Source organism: Anolis carolinensis, unplaced genomic scaffold (genome assembly GCF_035594765.1).
Source record: "Anolis carolinensis isolate JA03-04 unplaced genomic scaffold, rAnoCar3.1.pri scaffold_17, whole genome shotgun sequence".
NCBI classification, from domain to species: Eukaryota; Metazoa; Chordata; class Lepidosauria; order Squamata; family Dactyloidae; genus Anolis; species Anolis carolinensis.
Genome location: NW_026943827.1, coordinates 6,173,886 through 6,195,473, shown reverse-complemented (window position 1 = coordinate 6,195,473; position 21,588 = coordinate 6,173,886). Strand labels below are relative to the sequence as shown.

General features: G+C 44.7%; 1 protein-coding gene across 1 annotated transcript; it reads left to right on the top strand.

Moving 5' to 3' along the window:
• Window positions 1-3,120: 3,120 nt before the first annotated feature.
• LOC103282225 (zinc finger protein 844-like) lies at window positions 3,121-12,167 on the top strand. The gene is made up of 2 exons (XM_062966086.1): window positions 3,121-3,249; window positions 9,269-12,167. The coding sequence occupies exon 2, from the start codon at window positions 9,555-9,557 to the stop codon at window positions 11,373-11,375; it is 1,821 nt and encodes a 606-aa protein (XP_062822156.1). The 5' UTR covers window positions 3,121-3,249; window positions 9,269-9,554; the 3' UTR covers window positions 11,376-12,167.
• The last annotated feature ends 9,421 nt before the right edge of the window (window positions 12,168-21,588 follow it).

The following is a 21,588-nucleotide window of genomic DNA, read 5'->3' as shown; positions in this document are numbered from 1 at the left end:
GCAGTTGCTGTTACTCGCGAGTAGACTGGGATTGAGTCTACTTCTCTCTCATTTCATGTGCCAAGTTTTGTTTCTACGCTCTCAAGTTTCTGCCTTGCTTCTAAGAACTTTCATGAATGTTTGAACCCTGTTTGTGTTTCTTGCCTGCTGGATTGACTCCCCACTCAAACCCTGTTTTGGTTTGAGTGTGTTTCGGTACCTGGACTTTGGACTCTAATACTGGACATATTCCTTGACATTTCTGGACTATCTTATACCTTTTCTTAAAGGGCTTTTGCTTGCTCAACTTCTCCACCAATTCATTTTTGGACTGTGTAAAGAAGTGTATGATTTTATTTTGTTTAATGATGACATGTTTATTTGATTTGTTTAAACAGTCAGGTTTGGTTAATTTAAAATGGTGAGTATTAGAGCTGTTAATACCAGCATTGAAGAACCGGCTGCTATGACAATGGGGGCGGAGCCAACCGCCATTTGGAAAGGAAAAGGGGAATGTTTTAAAACCCAGTTTCAGTCTGTGATTTTTAGTCGCAGGAAGAAGACTGATTCTCATGTGGAGGATCAGGGTGACTCAAAAAAATTTGAGTCAGGTCTAAAATAAAAGGATTTATTTTAGACAGTCTGTGATTTTAAATCACAGGGAGCAGTCTGGTTTCAAGACTGAAGGGAACCAGAAGGACAGACCTCTATTAGGCCAGACTAAGCAAGTTAGGGGACTTGTTTAGGGTCATTTACAGAGGCTGTGGTTTAGGGAAAGTTAATCCCAGTAGATCCAGGAGGATCAGGTTTTAGTTTAGCTGAGAGGAAGAAGTATTTTGAAAGTTTGAACACCTCATATCTGTTTGTAACCATTAAGCTAAGTGCCTTTTAAAAGTTATAAGAAACCATCAAGCTCGGTACAAGCAATAAACTTGTTTTGATTTAATTCCATCTAAGTCTCTGTCACAATTATATACCAAGTTAAGCAATATCAACATCTGAGGTAAAATAAACAAAGAAGGTATAAAAAGAACCAGTGCCATCTGCCGACATCTCCTCCATTGGTGGCAGCGAAGAAGATAATTAAATAAATAATTAATTAAAATCATCATCCATAAGACATCTTTATAATTGGTGGTATCTGTGTGTGTGGTGGGATCAAGAGGATTCCATTCCTGTCACACATCTGTACAAATTGGTGGCAGCGGTGGGATCAAAAAGATTCTTCCCTCACACATCTTTACAGACTGTTATTTGCTTTAATAAAGATATTAAAAGATTATTGGCCTCAGTGTTGGTTTTCGGTGCTCTCGCTGCCTGATTGTAACAGATACATTTGCTGATTTCTACCAGAAATTATATAAAGGTGAAAATAATTTGCAATGCGATGACTGGGTCCGAGAAATATTGGGAGAAGAGGACAAACATTTTTTACAAAAGGTTATTTCATATCAGGAAATCGATGAGGTAATAGGAAACTTTAAAAAAGCAAAATCACCCAGAGCTGATGGTTGTTATTGTACTGTTTTAAATGTATTTATTGTACTATGCTAAACCAATTGCTTTAATTGCCTATGTTTTATTTTTTGTACTATATACGGCATTGAATTTTGCCAGATTGTGAGCTGCCCTGAGTCCCTTTGGGTGAGAAGGGTGGCATAGAAATGATGGAAATAAATAAATATATATATATAAAAGGGTGATGGAATCGCGGCACCGAGCAAAACAACAAAAGTAAAGGCCCCCCCAACCTCGAAATTTGACAACACAACCCATCATCCACGCCTTAAGGTTGAAACAACAACATATCACGTCACGCACCTCCACATGGCCAGAACCCACAACGCACCATCAGGAGCCATGCCGGGAGGGAGGGAAAGAGAAAGCATAATGGCCGCCGGCAAGAGGAAAGGCAAGCAATGGGGAAAAGCTTTCCCCTGGGTCCTAGCGCCCGCCCATCACCCGAATCATTTATCTCCACTATACAACCTTATCCAACCTTATACAATATCCAACCCATTTTAATACTCAATATTTTAAATATATGCTATGAACCATGACAATCAACACAATCTGACTCCTAATATTTTAACAAGCTTAAAATCACAACACCAAATAAAAAACAACACTCTTAAAACACGGGAATGCCAGACACTAAACAATCAGGGCCAGCTAACACCTCCCACGATCTGCCATGCAGGACACAATCCAAGCACTCCCAACAGATGGCCACCCAGCCTCTCAATATTAATAATAATAATAATAATAATAATAATAATAATAATAATAATAATAACAACATCATCATACAATCCTAAGGTTTGCAGAGACCCCTGAGAATCATCCAGTAAAACTTCCTTCTACCACACAGGAGGACACAATCCAAACACTCCTGACAGATGGCCATCCACCCACTATATAATCATAATGATGATAATAAAGATAATAATCATGATGATAACAGCAACAATAATAATAATAATCATAGAACTATACCATCCAATAATTTGGAGACACCCCGAATGGCCATCCACCCCAACCCTTTCTACTATGCACCAAGACACAATCTAACCATTCACAACACTTGGACAACGTATGCATACTATACAATACTACACAGCGACAAAGACCCCCTCTACTCTCACCACTTTCACATGACACAAACAACCAAATACAGTAGAGTCTCATCCAAGCTAAACGGGCCAGCAGAAGCTGTACATACTAAACATCAAGACAACCATACAACAGACATTCAATACCACCACTAACTCAAATTTCTCACCAACACCACCAGACAACGCCACAGCAACGCACAGCTAGTAATAAATAAATAAACCTCTAAATAAATAAACACATCAATAAATAATCCTGGCCGGGGGTGGGTGGGTGGACGGGGGGGGGGGGGGCTGGCCTTGGCCCCGGAGAGAGAGAGAGAGAGAGAGAGAGAGAGAGAGAGAGATGCCTCGCCCTCCCTCCTGCGCCTCCTCTCTCTCTCTCTCTCTCTCTCTCTCTCTCTCTCTCTCTCTCTCTCGCCCGTCCATCAAAGGAGGGGGAGCGGCAGGCAGCCAATGGGGGTCCTCCGGTGGGCGGGGCGTCCCGGGCTCAGCCAATTGGAGGGGCGGGGGCGGGCTCCGGGGAAGGAGGAGGACGAAGAGGGGGAAGATGGCGGCGCCTCGCTTCTCCTGAGGCCTGGTCTGTGTCTGTGAGGCGGGAAGGAAGGCAGGCGGCGGAGGGAAGAGGACGGAGAGGCCGAGACAGAGAGAGAGAGAGGTCTGTGGGGAGAGGGAGGGAGGCTCGCCTGGGGTGCCCGGGGGGGAGGCGGAGGGGGAGGGGCCCGGCCTGCTTCGGGGCGTGAGGGAAGGGAGGCCGCGGGAGGGAGTCCGTGAGGCCTGGCCCGTCCCCGGCTGCCTTCGGGGCTCTCGGAGGAGGGAGGACTACAACTCCCAGGATGCCCTCCTCCCCAGACGGGTCTCCACAGGCCTGCTCCAGTGGTTTCCCTTCCTCTGTTTATCCCGTTGTGTTTACATTGTCCACCTGCTCTGTTGTTTATGGGATTTCAATACCTTGTCAGCCGCTTTGGGTCCCGAGAGGGAGGAGAGAGGGATGTAAATAGAGATCTATTATTATTATTATTATTATTATTATTATTATTATTATTATTACTTTATTATGACACAGCAAACAAGATAGACATGCTGGATTTCGTTTCACAAAATCACAAGTCGAGCACTTCCCAAGGGTCTAGGACTGTGTGATGTAATTTCGGGTGATGCGCGCAGATCCCAGCAGGGTGGCCTTATTATTATTATTATTATTATTATTATTATTATTATTAAACCAGGCCTGCCTGCACAGCTGACCATATTGGGCCTGTCTGCCAAGCCTGGTCCAGACCTGACCTCATCCGGGTTCCCTCCTTTCTGGCTGCAGGTGAACTGCAACTCCCAAAACCAAGGCCCATTCCCAGGGACCCCTGCAGGATCTTCAGTGGGTCAAGGGGCTTCTCTGGGCCAAGTCCGGTCCCGGTCCGTTGTCGGTGGGGGTCACTCTCACTCCCACCCCAGAGCCAAGGCCCACTCCCACCCACCCCTTCCCTGCAGGAAGGACTCCCCCTCCCCTCCCCCGGGGCCTCCTTCCCCATGTCCACACGGGGCTCCTCTCCAAATATATCTGCATCTCGTGGTGCCAGGTCTGTTCAGCGTCTTCTGAGCCGCTCTGTCTTCTGAGTGCCCAGGGGGAAGACTCTCATCTGGTCTCAGTCCTGCCACTTTTGGACTCTGGCTTGCTGAGGTCTTCTTGTGAGTATCTCTGTAGATCTTAGGAAGCTGTGTCTTGATTTAAGGCCTTGGTGTGCTGCCTGATAGCTGAACTGGGGATGGGCCGGAGATGTCACAGCCTTAGTCTTTTCATTACTGGCAGCTAATTCCCGGCGGATGTCAGGTGGTGCAATGCTAAACAGTATAATTTCTCCAGCAGTACACACCCTGTCATAATGTGGCATGTCTCCTTAAGGGCCACATCCGCTGTTTTAACATTGTGGGATGTGTTCCACGCTGGGCATTTATTTATTTACAGTATTTATATTCCGCCCTTCTTTCTCACCCCGAAGGGGACTCAGGGCGGATCACATTATAACACACATAGGGCAAACATTCAATGCCCATAAACACATCAAACAGAGACTGAGAGACACACGCAGAGGCAAGTTAACCTTCTTCTGAGGGGATGTTTGATTCTGGCCACAGGGGGGAGCAGCTGCTTCATCATCCACTCTGACGGCACTTCCTCATTCCAGGTCGTAAATTAGTTAATCTTGCCTCCCCACTTTATAAGTGGTACCTTATCTCCTACTTGATAGATGCAACTATCTTTCGGGTTGCTAGGTCAGCAACGAGCAGGGGCTATTTTTTATTTTTAATTGACGGGTGCTCACCCCGCCACGGGCTGGCCTCGAACTCATGACCTCATGTGGCATGCGTACTCAGCCACAGAGTAGCCAAACGCAAGGGCAGATGTCTTCACCACGCCTGGTTGTGATCCCCAGGGTGTGCCAGTCAGCTGTCATACGATGTTATTTCCAGCGCCCCCTTGTTGCTTGATAGCCAAGCAGTGCTTCTTATAGGTCAGAGTCCAGGGTGACTCCCAAATACCTTGGTGTGCGGCAATGCTCCAGTGGGATTCCTTCCTGGGTCATCCACAGAGCCCAACTTGCAGCATGCAACCAGCCCCTCCCAAGGGGAACCAGAGGATCCCAGAGTGGGGAGGAACCCACAGAAGGGCCACCCTGCCCGGCCCCCTCCTTTCTTTCCGCCAGGCAGGCAGGCAGGCAGGAGAAGCACCACAAAAGCAGCCCCGACAGATGGCCACCCAGCCACTGTTTCAGAACCTCCAAAGGAGGAACCTCCCACCACTGAGCAGCCCTTCCTGAGGTTCGGGTGGGATCTCCTTCCCTTTCCTTGGAACCCACGGCTCCGCTGAGGCCTCGTCTCCAGGGCAGCAGAAAGGAAGCCCCCTCCCTCTTCCTTGGGGCCTCCTTTCCGATGTTTGCATGTGGCTCCTCTCCAACCCCCTCCTCTTCATTTCTGGAGGCTCCACAGACCCTGCTTCTCTTTCAGCCAGTGGTTCTCAACCTTCCTGATGCCGTGACTCCTTAATACAGTACTTCCTCATGTTGTGGTGACCCCCAACCATAACATTATTTTCGTTGCTCCTTCGTAACTGTCATTTTGCTACTGTTGTGAATTGTAATGTCAGTCCTTGGAAGGTGTAGGACACAAAGCAGGCTCACACAGGTATTCCGTGGATACACTTTATTGAAATCCTTCTTGCCAAGATGAAAGTGAAGCTACTACTGACAGAGATCCGCCCAGACCTCAGCATATCAAACTACTACTTCCCCCCGACCCCCCTTCCACATTCACACCTATCTGTCGATAGTTCTTTCCCAGGCTCAGAGGCCACAGCAGTCCACAAATCAATCCTCCCAGCCAGATGGCCCTTATCATTTAGGGTATCTCCATTTGAATGGCTCTGGCAGGATGGGAACAGGTCAGCTTAGTGTGAATGCTTGGCGGTCAGATCCTGACAATCTGATATGCAGGATATCTTTTCATTCACTGGACCACATTTGGCAATACCCGAAGTGCTCAAATTTGAATACTGGTGGGGTTGTGGGATTATATAAGGGGGTTACTCTGTTCATTATACCAATTTTTTTTAGACTTTCCTTTATTTTCTATTAAAATACACTCTGGTTTCCATTCTAATTTCTTATCCTCTTCTTCTAGCCCAGTGGTTCTCAACCTGGGGTCCCTCCCCAGATGTTTTTGGCCTTCCAGTCCCAGAAATCCTAACAGCTGGTAAACTGAACTGGCTGGGATTTCTGGGAGTTGTAGGCCAAACACACCTGGGGAGGGACTCCAGGTTGAGAACCACTGTTCTGGCCCTTCCAGTTTTCCTTGCTTCGCTAATCCTTCCACTACGAACCTTATTTGATTGGCATGATCATATAATTTAGTATTTGGGAGACCTAACCCTTTTTATGGTTTATACCATTTAGTTTTATTTATTCTGACTCTTTATTTCCATTACAGTCCATGTTTAATATAATCTGCCATTTTTAAAATTTTTGGTCCAGATTATTATAAGGTAGCATCTGTATCTACCCTGTTTCCCCAAAAATAAGACATCCCCGAAAAATAAGACCTAGTAGAAATTTTGCTGAATTGCTAAATATAAGGCCTCCCCCGAAAGTAAGACCTAGTAAAGTTTTTGTTTGGAAGCATGCCCAGCGCCTGCCGAACAAAACATCAGAGCATGCAGGATTGATACCAGTTGTACATGGAAATAATGGTAGTAACAAGAAATTCTTGATAGGATTTACAGTTTCTCTGGTTATGCTGATTTGTGATGACAACTACTGTACAGTATATAATAAATGTTCATTTTTTTGTTCAACAATAAATGTGAATTCTTCTTCATGGAAAAATAAGACATCCCCTGAAAATAAGACCTAGAGCATCTTTGGGAGCAAAAATTAATATAAGACACTGTCTTATTTTCGGGGAAACACGGTATATATCTATATCTACCGGGCCCTAGGGAGGTACGCCTGGAAGCTACAAGGCGTAGAGCCTTTTCGATCTATGCTCCAATTCTGTGGAACTCATTGCCTCCATATATTAGAGGAATGTCGGAGTTGCGACCTTTTGGAAAAGCGCTCAAGACTTGGCTGTTTGGTTGTGCATTTAAGTAAATCAGATCTAATTTGCCAAATAGTCACTGATGAATGTTTTTAGGTTGAATGTTTTTATGTTGAATGATATTTTAAATTGTAAGTCGCTCGGAGCACTCTGGTGGAGAGCGACTAATTAAGAAATAAAGTGAAGTGAAATCTAATCTAAATTTAATCTAAATCTATCTAAATCTAATCTAAATCTATCTAAATCTAATCTAAATCTATCTAAATCTAATCTATCTAATTAATCTAAATCTAATCTAATCTAAATCTATCTATCTAAATCTAAATCCATAATAAAAGCGAAAACCTGTATGTGTGTATGTGGCACGGTTGTCCGCTCACACAGACAGCCTCTGGCCTCCACAAACAGGCTATACTTCCCAGGCCTGAGAATCCAGCAAGTCACCTCTCTTTCACTGACATTGCGGTTACAGCGAACGCCATGAACATGTGGCCCAGCCCCTACCAATGTCCTTCCCAAACACTACGGCCCACCACCCAAGGAATGCTTTCATTTGGGGACCATTTCATCCTAGATTTTACTTTTTCTTCCACCACAGGCAGGCATCCCAGGGTTCTCCATTGCTGTGAAATATGCATGACCCCGCCTACTGCCCTTCCCTTTCAAATCTGTCTGCATAACAAACACAGCAGAACTGAGAAGGAACTAAACTTATTGGAGGAGTTTGGGGATTGACTGCACATGGTGAAATTTATAGTTCACCCTGCATCAAGTCAGAGCACTGCTGTGACCCCTACTGGGGAATGTAGAGGAGTTGTAGTTCACCTACACCTAGAACGCTATGAACGCTATGATGGGCCTGGACCTAACTTGCCATGCATACCTGATGTGCCCACATTTGGTGGGTTTTGAGGGGAATTGGCCCAGGCATTTGGGAGTAGTAGGTACTGGGATTTATAGTTCACCTGCAATCAAACCCTACCAATGATGGACCAGGACCACACCTGATACACAGAGCCATCATAACTAATAGAACATATTGGACTAGTAGGGGGAAAAGGGACTTATAGTTCACCTGCATCCAGAGAAAAAGTGACCCCCACTGACAATGGACCAGGACCACACTTTGCACAGAGAAGCCTCATGACCAACTGAACATATTGCAGGTGTTTGTGGGAATGGGCCTTGATTTTGGGAGTTGTAGTTCACCTGTATCCAAAGACCACAGAACCCAGCCAAAGACCAGAACCCAGCCTTCACCTGCTGAAAAGCCTTTCCCCACAACAGAGGGCAGGAAATAGAGGCGGAAATGGACAGGGGTGGAAAGGGCTGGGCAGGAAGGAGGGTTTCCCGACTGATCTGTGCCTGTGAATTTGCATGCCGTCCTGCGGCTCAACCAAGGGAGTGAACAGCCCAACGGGGACTTAGTCCAGGCGAGACCAGTTCTGTGAGCATCTCAGCATGCCTAAATGGGGTGTTGAATTTGCCAGGCAGGAAGGCAACGTCTTTGGGAATTTGGGATTCCTTTGAGAGATGTAGGAAATTTGGTGGCAGCAGAGGTCTAATGTGGGATGCACAGGAAACGGACCTGGGATCCCTTGTGGCCTGAAAGGGAATCTAGACATTCATGAAATCATAAATAATGTGATCATTGTGCCTCTTAATATTTAACTTATGCTGGTAATTCACGGAAACCCTTTATTCAGAGTGAATGAAGCCCCGTCTCTGGCCTGTCTGACTGTCTGCCTTTTGTTTCTTTAGCCGTGTTTAGGTCAAGCAAAAAAAATCAATGTGGCTCTTTAGTATTGTACGAAGATCCCTTTTTCTTCCATCCATCCCTCTTTCCTTCCATCAATCACTCATTATTTTCATCCTCCCTCCCTTCTTTCCTTCTGAATCCATCCCTTATTGTTCATAAATCGGTGATCACCTTTGTTTGTTTCTGTGTGTCCTTGAGACCCTTCATATCTCCATTTCTTGGTGGTTCCATTTTCAACATGAGCCATGAACGGAAAAGAGGATAATCTTGGAAATAAAGGAAGTTTGCAGCTTCATGTTCAACCTTTTGCTTCTTTTTTCTTGATCAGGGAAATGAAGACCCTATGAAGTCACCACAGGCATGAAAAGAAATTATCAGTATCTAGTATAGATTTAGGAATTTGGAAACCAAAGGGCAATAATGAAAGAAATCCTGCGGGAAGAAGAAATCCTCTCTAGGTGCCAATCTTGTGAAACTCAATTTTGATCAGAAAGAAAAAGGGAACATTCACGTGTTTATATCGCAGTCAATCATAACTGTCAACATGGAGGAGAAACCCTTTACATGTCTTGAGTGTGGAAAGAGCTTCAGTTGGAGGAGCCATCTGCTACGGCATGAAAGGACTCACACTGGGGAGAAACCCTTTGAATGTCTGGAGTGTGGACAGAGCTTCACTCATAATTCAGGACTACGTCAACATCAAAGGACTCACACTGGGGAGAAACCCTTTGAATGTCTGGAGTGTGGACAGACCTTCGCTCGTAGTTCAGGCCTACGTTTACATCAAAGGACTCACACTGGGGAGAAACCCTTTGAATGTCTGGAGTGTGGACAGAGCTTCACTCATAGTTCAGGACTACGTCAACATCAAAGGACTCACACTGGGGAGAAACCCTTTGAATGTCTGGAGTGTGGACAGACCTTCGCTCGTAGTTCAGGCCTACGTTTACATCAAAGGACTCACACTGGGGAGAAACCCTTTGAATGTCTGGAGTGTGGACAGAGCTTCACTCAGAGTTCAGGACTACGTCAACATCAAAGGACTCACACTGGGGAGAAACCCTTTGAATGTCTGGAGTGTGGACAGAGCTTCACTCATAGTTCACGTCTACGTTCACATCAAAGAACTCACACTGGGGAGAAACCCTATACATGTCTGGAGTGTGGACAGACCTTCGCTCGTAGTTCAGGCCTACGTTTACATCAAAGGACTCACACTGGGGAGAAACCCTTTGAATGTCTGGAGTGTGGACAGAGCTTCACTCATAGTTCAGGACTACGTCAACATCAAAGGACTCACACTGGGGAAAAACCCTATAAATGCCTGGAGTGTGGACAGACCTTCGCTCGTAGTTCAGGCCTACGTAGACATCAAAGGACTCACACTGGGGAGAAACCCTTTGAATGTCTGGAGTGTGGACAGAGCTTCACTCATAGTTCAGGACTACGTCAACATCAAAGGACTCACACTGGGGAGAAACCCTTTGAATGTCTGGAGTGTGGACAGACCTTCGCTCGTAGTTCAGGCCTACGTTTACATCAAAGGACTCACACTGGGGAGAAACCCTTTGCATGTCTGGAGTGTGGACAGAGCTTCACTCAGAGTTCAGGACTACGTCAACATCAAAGGACTCACACTGGGGAAAAACCCTATAAATGCCTGGAGTGTGGACAGACCTTCGCTCGTAGTTCAGGCCTACGTAGACATCAAAGGACTCACACTGGGGAGAAACCCTTTGAATGTCTGGAGTGTGGACAGAGCTTCACTCATAGTTCAGGACTACGTCAACATCAAAGGACTCACACTGGGGAGAAACCCTTTGAATGTCTGGAGTGTGGACAGACCTTCGCTCGTAGTTCAGGCCTACGTTTACATCAAAGGACTCACACTGGGGAGAAACCCTTTGAATGTCTGGAGTGTGGACAGAGCTTCACTCATAGTTCAGGACTACGTCAACATCAAAGGACTCACACTGGGGAGAAACCCTATACATGTCTGGAGTGTGGACAGACCTTCACTCACAGTTCAGGCCTACGTTCACATCAAAACTCTCACACTGGGGAGAAACCCTATACATGTATGGAGTGTGGACAGACCTTCACTCACAGTTCAGGCCTACGTTCGCATCAAAGAACTCACACTGGGGAGAAACCCTATAAATGCCTGGAGTGTGGACAGAGCTTCACTCATAGTTCAAATCTACGTAGACATCAAAACTCTCACACTGGGGAGAAACCCTATACATGCCTGGAGTGTGGTCAGAGCTTTTCTCGGAGTGGAGCTCTACGTTTGCATCAAAGGACTCACACTGGAGAGAAACCGTAAAAATGCATGGAATGTGGTCAGAGCTTTTCATGAAATAACATTATACATAGACATCATAGAATTCACCCTGGAGAGAATGGTGTTAATTGACCTCAGAGTGTCATTCTAACACGTAGAAAAGCAACTCTTGCAAATTTTGGAAATGCGGGCTCAAAGTTGGGACATTTCATCACATGTGATGTATTGTAGAAAGCCCCCTCGATGGATTGTCACCTTGTCATGGTGAGGGGGCTTGCGTTTTCCAGTGAACCTGCGGGCACAACCACCGGAGTCATGCACTCCCAGGAGTGGCCACAGGGGAGGATCCAGACCAAGAACAATCCGAAGACCCTAAGATCTCAACGGCGGAGCAGGCGGAGGATAGAGGCAGAGAGAGGGGGCGGGGCTCTGACGTCACCAGAGCTCTTGGCTGCCACGCAGCGGCCAGGCTGGGAAGGGCGCCCTCCGAACGGCCGAGAAGGAAAGGGCGGCCCGGGTTGGTCCTCTCTGTGCTGGGCGGGGCCTCAAGAGGCAAGGCCCCGCCCTCCCCTGCTCAGCCAATGAGGTCCCTCCCTTCCCCTGCCAGGCCAAGGCCCCGCCCCTCCCTCCCGTCTCTCAAAGGGAGAAGCCCCGCCCCCCGGAAGGGTGTCTGTGAGGAGGAACCCTCGCCACGCCCCGCCCACGCCCTGACGTCACTCCCTCCGACGGAGAGGGGGCGGGGCCTCCGTCCTGCCCTCAGAAGCCGCCTTCTTTCTTGCCCGTCCTTGTCACCCGTCCATCAAGGCCGGAGCCAATAGGGGCCCGCTCGTGGGCGGGGCGTCACGGACTCGGCCAATGGGGGGCGAGGGGCGGAGGAGGGGCGGGGCTTCTTCCTGGCTGGGCCTGCGCAGAGCCTCTCTCGCCGCCATTGTTTTCTGTGGCGCGAAGGAGGGGAGGGAGAGAGAGAGAGAGGGAGGGAGGGAGGGAGGGAGGGAGGGAGGTATTGAGATTGATATTGATATTGATATTCTATCCGGATTGAGTGTCTCTGGGTCTGTCTTGGGGAAGGAGGAGGGGGCGGGGCCTGCCTCCCTCCCGGAAGAAACGAGGCCTCAATGGCCGCCAAGGCCTCTCCCCCTCCCTCCCCCTCCCTTTGGACTTGTTTGTTTATGTGTTTATTGTTTACTGCATTTCTATCCCGCCCTTCTCACCCCGAAGGGGACTCACAGCGGCTTAGCAATGGTATGTACATACAGGACAATATATTATTAGCATAGCACAATATCAGCATTATCTATGACTATATTGTACTATACTGCAACATTACATGTAATAGGTAATATACAATTATAATAGTGTAGTATTATTATATTGTATTGCATTATAATATTATACGTATATACTATAATATATTATTAGCATAGCACAATATCAGCATTATCTATTTCTATATTGTACTATACTGCAATATTACATGTAATAGGTAATATACAATTATAATAGTGTAGTATTATTTTATTGTATTACATTATATTGTACGTATATACTATAATATATTAGCATAGCACAATATCAGCATTGTCTATTACTATATTGGAGTAATATATTGGAGTAAGGCCTGAAACGTGTTAGCAAAATGATCAAAGGCGGCTTGGATTGGGGCTTTGGGGGCTAGAAGTGTTCAGAAGCATATCGTTCAAAAGATCATAACAATGTTCTCTGCTGTCTTTTGAGGCAAGTAGGGCCTTACAAAGAAGTTGAAAGCTGAGGCAAGATGGCGTCTTCCTTTTCGGCCTAGCAGCGAGGGGCCAGCCTGGAAGGCCTTAAACATGTCAGCAGAGGGGCCAAAGGGGGCCATCCGTTGTCAGTGGGTTCATGGGGTGATGTGTGTCAGGTTTGGTCCAGGTCCGGCCTTTCTGGTGGTCCCAGTGGTGTTTTGGATGACCAAAGTGTAGGCCGAGGCTGTTAACTCTCCCAAAGCTAGCATCGTTCTGAGGAGAGAAGTAGGCCGAACGAAGCCAGTTGGTAGTAGTTTTTCCCTCAGCGATCCCAGTGGCCTGTGAAAGTGGTGGCCAATCAGAGCTGGCCCATATTCCGGCTGGCCAATTAGAAAGCTGATCCATATTCTGCGAGGCCAATCAAAACGCGAGCACATATTCCGCCAGGCCAATCAAAACGCTGATACATACTCCGATTTCACTTTTATTATATACTAGCTGTGCCCGGCCACGCGTTGCTGTGGCAAAGTGGTGGTGGTATTGGTTAAAAATAGTTGTGGAATGTTTATTTGATGTTATTTGTATTTTTAAATTAATGTTATTGTAACTTACGTTTTTATTATATTTTATTATTTTGTTGTATTATTTTTACTTATTTTGTGTTATTATAGTATTTTATTGCATTAATTTTTGAGTGTTTTTAATTTTTTTTAGTTTCATTATTTTTATTGTATTATTTGTATTTATTTTATTTTTATTGTTTTATTATTATTTGTATTTTTATTCTTTTATTATTTTTATGTATTATATTTTATTATTTGATTATATTATTTTTATTTTTATTTTCAATTGTATTATTTTATTTTGGGGTTTTTTGTATTTATTTTATTATTTTTATTAGAAATAATATGACAGTATAGTGGTATAGTAGAATATAGTACATAATATGTAATGTTGATATTGTGCGTTGATAATAATATAATGTATTGTATGTATATATTATTTATAAGCCTCTGTGAGTCTACATCGGGGTGAGAAGGGCAGGATATAAATTTAGTAAATTAATATATAAATGTATGTCGTGCATTTGCATAGTGTGCATAGTTAATGAGATGTTTTGTGGATGGGCCCAGACGGAAGCGCGACATTCCAATATGTTTCCTTCGATAGAGAAAAATCTGAAATACTGATGTTCAGGGATTTTGGGATTGACCTAGATTTGGATAAATATGCCCTGTATTTGTATAATAGGGATATTTAATGAGATGTCTTGGAGACGGGGCCAAAGTGTAGACATGAAATTCCGTGTATGTTTGTTTAGATAGAAATGTGAGATATGAATAGTTACGGTTTAAATTTATAATAATAATACTCCTATATGTGACATTGTGCACATCATTATTATTATTATTATTATTATTATTATTATTATTATTATTATTATTATTACTATTATTATTTAAGTGTCAGTTTAATTGTCACTCCTGAGGATGTGTGGTTGGGTTATTATTATTGGATTATTTTTATTCTTATTATTATTATTGCTAATTGAGAGACCATGAAGGCCAGTCATATAGAAAAGGAGGGTGACTTTGTTTTTGCCGTCCTTTTTCCCTTGGCGCCTGGCCAATGGCCTTTTCAACCGGTACCGTGGACTTCATCTCCCAGAATCCCTGGCCTTTGAACCATCCACGAGGGTTTCTGGGAGTTGGAGTCCCGAACGCCATCCATTGGCATTGCTGGAAACCGCTTGGGTCTTCAACTCCCAGAATTCATAGCCATTGAAGAAGCTTGCAAGCGTTTCTGGGAGTTGGAGTCCAGAATGTTTTGCTGGCTGAGGTCGGAGCACAGCCACAGAGGGTGGTTTTCCTCTGTCGCCATCCTGCTGCCTTGGGCTTCCGAGCGGCTGCCCTTTGCAGGAGGGAAAGGTGGAGGAAGGGTTTGGCTGGGCCTGCTGCCTGAGAAGGGAGGCGAGGCCTAGCCAGGCGCCAAGCACTGGCCTCACATAGGACGCCGTCCCAGGAAAGAGATGCCCTCCCGGGAAGGGGCGAGGAGGGAGCGGAGGAGGGCGGGTGTACATGGATATGGGGATGTGTGTGTGTGTGTGTGTGCGTGTGTATGTATGTCGGCTGTTGGGGAAGGGCGGAAATTGAGGCCTGGATGTGCAGCGGCCGCCTGGAGCCTCCGCGGCCTTTCCGGCTGCCGGGGAAGGCGGCAAAGTGTATGGGTCCGTGGGGGGCACCTGGAGGCCCGCAGAGAGTAGCCACCTTTCGGGTGGGCCGAGAAGGCAGGAAGGTGAAGCAACAGGGTGAAGGGCGCGAGGGCGGTGGAGGTCGCGAGAGAGGGTGAGCGAGGGGTGTGTGTGTGCGCGCGGAAAGGGTTGGGAGGATTGTGGCGCATGCGTACATCGCCTGTTGCGGTTGTTGGTGTTGTGATTGTGTTTTTAGTATAATTTTGTTTTATCTTACTGAAGGCGGGGATGATTAATTGTGTTGCCAATTTTTGAGTTTGGGGGGTTTGGGGTTTTTCTGTTTTGTGCATCGCTGTGATGGCAAAAGCCTTTTATATATATAGATATATAGATGTTATATTGTATTAGTATATTATGTTATTATTATCAAATAATATATTATGTGAGATTTCTTTTTTTTTCACAATATACTTTATTATTATATATTATGTCATACTATATTACAATTTTACATTATCGTATGATTATTAATATATTATTATTATTTTATCATAATATAATGGTATAAGTATCCTATCCGATTTGTCATCGATGCACTCGTTTGGGCTTCACGCAAATCTACCTCTATACAACCCTGTGCTTTGACCAAAGTCAAATTGTAATCATGATATAATATTAAAAATAATTATAATATTTTATTATATATTATTGTATTCTTTTTATGATATTATACTATTATTTTTATAATAATATATTTTTATATTTTCCCTCCTCCCTCCCTCCCCCCTCCCTTTGGCACACAGCAAACAGAGGAATTGATCAGCAGCTGAACAGACTGGAGAGAGAGAGAGAGAGAGAGGGGGGGGGGGTCTGGGGAGAACTGACCCTGATTTAGAGGAGTTGTAGGGACTGGGATGTATAGTTCACCTGCCATCTAAGAACTGCACTCTGAACCCCACCAATGATGGACCTGGAACTCACTTGGCACACAGGCCCAACACGGCCAACTTTGCATACTGATGGGGTTTGGGGGCGATTGACCTCGACTTCCAAGAGTTATAGTTCACCCATATTGGAATGTATAGTTCACCAACAATCAGTGAGGACTCTGAACTCCACCAACAATTGACCTGGAACTAACTTGGCAAACAGAACCCCCATGACCAGCAAAAAATACTGGAGGTCTTTGGGGGGAATTCACCTTGATTTGGGGGAGTTGTAGTTCACCTGCATCCAGAGAGTACTGTGAACCCAAACACGGATGGATCTTGACCAGACTTGGCACCCAGACCAGATATGCCGAGATGTGATTACTGGAGGGGTTTGGAGGGACTGATCTTCCTTTCTGGGAGTTGTAGTTCACCCACAACCACGGAAACTGCGACCTCCACTGATGATGGATCTGGACCACACTTGGCACACGGAACCCCATGTAACTCAACCTACTGGAGGAGTTGGAGGGGACAGACTCACCATGGTGGGAGTTGTAGTTCACCCTACAGCCAGTAAGCACACTGGACCCCACTCGTGATGCGTCAAGAGCAAACTTACCCAACATACAAACTTGGAAGTATTGATGGAGTTTCTGGGGGTTAACTTGGCATGATGGGAGTTGTAGTTCACCCACAATCTTATGAGTTTTGGACAATTAAAACACTGACTTTGTGATCTTGCTGAATTCCTACATTCACTTTGGATTATAGAGCAGAACGGAAGAGTCGGAGGAGACTGCAGGAGGCACCCAGTCCAGGCCTCTGCCGTGCAAGGAAAGTGCAAAGGACCCCTGACAGATGTGCATCTGGCCTCTGGTTAAAGGATTCCAAAGGAGCCTCCACTACATTTTGAGGCAGAGAGTTTCACTGCCGAACAGCTCTTACAGTCAGGAAGTTCTTAATGTTTAGATGGAATCTACTTTCCTGTTATTTGAACCCAGTGCTGTGAGTGATCAGAAAGGGAAAAACAAGAATCAAGTGTCCATATTGGAATTAAATGTACATAGCACTGTTGACATGGAGGAGAAAGCATATAAATGTATCGAATGTGGAAAGAGCTTTAGTAAACATGGAAACATGAAAAGACATCAAAGGATTCACACTGGGGAGAAACCCTATAACTGCCTGGAGTGTGGACAGAGCTTCACTCAGAAGGGAAGCTTACATTCACATCAAAGGATTCACACTGGGAAGAAACCCTATACATGCCTGGAGTGTGGACAGAACTTCACCCATAGTTCAGGCCTACGTTCACATCAAAGGATTCACACTGGGGAGAAACCCTATAACTGCCTAGAGTGTGGACAGAGCTTTGCTCAGAAGGGAAGCTTACATACACATCAAAGGACTCACACTGGGGAGAAACCCTATAAATGCCTGGAGTGTGGACAGAGCTTCACTCATAGTTCAGGCCTACGCAGACATCAAAGGACTCACACTGGGGAGAAACCCTATAAATGCCTGGAGTGTGGACAGAGCTTCACTCATAGTTCAGGCCTACGCAGACATCAAAGGACTCACACTGGGGAGAAACCCTATAAATGCCTGGAGTGTGGACAAAGCTTCACTCGTAGTTCAGGCCTACGTAGACATCAAAGGACTCACACTGTGGATAAACCCTATAACTGCCTGAAGTGTGGACAGAGCTTTACTCAGAAGGGACAATTACATTCACATCAAAGGACTCACAGTGGGGAGAAACCCTATAATTGCCTTGAGTGTGGACAGAGCTTTACTCGTAGTTCAGGTCTACGTTTGCATCAAAGGACTCACACTGGGGAGAAACCCTATAACTGCCTGGAGTGTGGACAGAGCTTCACTCAGAGTTCAGGCCTACGTAGACATCAAAGGACTCACACTGGGGAGAAACCCTATACATGCCTTGAGTGTGGACAGAGCTTCACTCATGGGTCAAATCTACACTCACATCAAAGGACTCACACTGGGGAGAAACCTTATAAATGCCTGGAGTGTGGACAGAGCTTTGCTCAGAGTGGAACTTTACGTTCACATCAAAGGACTCACACTGGGGAGAAACCATAGAAATGCATGGAGTGTGGACAGAGCTTTTCACGGAATATGGTTATACATAGACATCATAGAATTCAACCTGGAGAGAATGGTGTTAATTGACACCAGTGTCATTCTAACATGTACAAAAGCAACTCTTGCACATTTTGGAAATTCAAGCTCAAAGTTGGGACATTTCATCACATGAGGTGTATTGTAGAAAGATTGAACTAAAATATGTTCCATTCTGGAAGTAAACAAGGTTAAATGAAACTAGAGTTTTATATGCTGAGAATGTTGGATGATCAATTACAATGAAAGCATGGGTAGTTACTGCGAGATACTCAAGTAAGAATTGACTGTACACAGGGATGGAAGGAATGTTTTATTCCAAAGCAAAAACAATGGCTTATGAAGACCTCCAAATTAGCCACAACGAACAAACTGACAACAACAACATGGGCAAATGTCAGTTGTAATAGGTATTAATTGGAAAAGTGTTATAACAAATAGAAGTGTTATATGATATTATCTAAAGTGAGTAGAATAATGAAAGATAAAAATTAACAGATAGAATGAGGCTTTTAGGCACGTATCCCTGTCTGTTTGTTAGTTCAGTTGTGTGTCTATGTAGGTCACTGTTTTGCAAGTGTGTTAGTTTCTGATTTAGTTTTGTATCTCATGTAGTAGTTAGTTTCATGTTCAGTTGAAGCATTATAAATTATTTATGCCTTCCTTGTATTGTTACTTTTAATTTTTTTTATTTTCAAAAAATAGGGTGATTTATAAGGGTCAAAACGGCTGAAACTGGAGGGGTGGGTAGAAATGGCTGACTTATCGATTTTCTGTATTTGAAAACAAATTGTAATGCTTAGAGCCACTATTATGAATTGTGATGCATATTAACTATATAACTATATACAATTGATTATAGACATATAATTGACACTGAATCAGACATGTATACAATAAATTAGTCTTGATGTATCAAGGGTGTGAGTGTGTGTGTGTGTGTGTGTGTAAGGAACGGGAGTGTTTGTGTGGGTGCTTGTGAAGAACAGAAGAAACAGGCCTCAAAAGAAAACGGAGTCCACGCAAAGTCTGACATGGGCTGGACTTGGCGGGTGAAGCAAGGAATCAGCAAGGCGTCTCTCACCTGGCAAGACGGAACGAGGGTCCAGGAAGGCCTATCCGAATAACCACGGGCAATGAAGTGTGCAGCTGGCACCCCATACGTCATGCAGCCTGAGACTGAGCATGTTTTGAAACCATGCCGTAAGAACAGAAGGAACCGAAAGAAGGACAAAACTTTAGGCCAGGGGTCCTCAAACTTTTGAAGTGGAGGGCCGGTTCACGGTCCTTCAGACTATTGGGGGGGCTGGACTAGGATGAAATAGTCCAAAATTAGGATTGTTGTTGTTGTGTGCCTTCAAGTCATTTCAGACTTAGGGCAACCCTAAGTCTAAAGTTTAGGACAGGGGCCAGGTAAATGATCTTGGGGGCCGCATCTGGCCCCCGGGCCTTCGTTTGGGGACCCCTGCTTTAGACTATCAAATGCAGGGGCCTCAAAGATCCAGCACGCTTTCCGGAACCGCCGAGACCACGTCTGTCGGGAGAACGTGATCACCTCTTCCGAGCAGGGCCTGTGCGTGAGAATATGGATGTGTGGGTCTGCGTGTGGGTGAGAGCTCTCTCGGGATGTGATTTTGATAGGATTGTGATGTGATTATCAATAAATGTTACAATGAAAGTGTTAAAACCAAATTTGGTCTCTGAGCCTCATTGATCCATCGCGATTCCCTAAACACTCTGCATCCATCAAAAGAACAGGAACCCTTGCTGTATGCTTGCCCAAAATGCCCTGCCTCATGCATTTTTTTTCTAAAACTATTTAGCTGCTTGTGATTTCCTTTATTTTATCACTGTTAAATTTATCTATTATGCAATGCTTTTGACACGAAATAAATAAGGCAGCTGAGGGGTCCAAGAGAACCAAGAGGGACACCCTCCCCCCGTCTAGGTCCCTCTGCTCCTCCCCACACGAGGAGCGAAAAAGACTCACCGGGATGTGGACCGAACCAGGCGACACAGTGACAGGCTGAAAAGGCCACGGGCAAGGAGCAAGAACCACGAGAGAGAGACAGAGACTACCTTCTTCATTCCTGCTGTGAACAGGAAAGTGAACTTCCCAAGAGAACGGCCTTCAGAGGGAGATGCTGCAGCGCATCACAAGGGTCTCCATGGCGCCCCCTGCAGGCACGGAACAGCCATCCAGGGAGGGAGGGGGGAGGGAGGGAGGAAGAGCTCCCTTGATGGACAGGACCAGAGGAGGGGCAGGACAGGAAAGCCATTGGAATAATAATAATAATCATAATAATAAAACATTATAAAAAGAATGAGTCCCGGTGGTGAAGTGTGTTAAAGCACTGAGCTGCTGAACTTGCAGACCGAAAGGTCCCAGGTTCAAATCCCAGGAGCAGAGTGAGCACCCACTCTTAGCTCCAGCTTCTGCCAACCTAGCATTTTAAAAACATGCCAATGTGAGTAGATCAATAGGTATTGCTCTGGCAGGAAGGTAACAGCGCTCCATGCAGTCATGCCAGTGGCCACATGACCTTGGAGGTGTCTCCGGACAACGCCGGCTCTTTGGCTTAGAAATGGAGATGAGCCCCAACCCCCAGAGTCAGACACGACTGGACTTAATGTCAGGGGAAACCTTGACCTTTTGCTATAAAAAGAATACAATAATATATAGTAAAATATTATAATAAGTATTATATCATAATTGTAATTTGACTTTGGTCAAAGCACAGGATCGTATATTTTGGCAAAGGGTAGATTTGTGTGAAGCCCAAAGGAGTGGATCGACATCAAATCGGATAGGATAATGATAATATTGTATTATATTACAATATTATAAGTATCTTATCCCATCCGATTTGATGACAATAATATAGTAATAATCGTGATAATATAATAATTGTAAGATATTATAATGACATGATATATAATACAAAATATTATAAAATAACAATGCAATGTAATATAATATTTCATAACAATATGATATCACACTTTGACACTATAATAATAAAATAATAATAATATATAATACTCAAATATAACAATTCTATTATCATATAAAATATATTGTAAAATAATAATGTAAGGCCGTGGAAGGAAAGGGGGCTTTGCTGGGACCTCATGCCGTAGCCGTCCATCACGAAGGAAGGAATTCTCATGTATTGTCATTGTTTTATTATTCTATAATATAGCATATTAATATCACTTTGTATCAGTATAATTATTATATATTATTATTATACTGTTACATTATTATCAAACAATATAATACTGATAATAATAATATAACAATATATTGTAACAGTGCAATAATAATAACAACCCGCTGTCGCCCTGGTTCTTTGACAAAGTCAGTGTTTTAATCGTCCA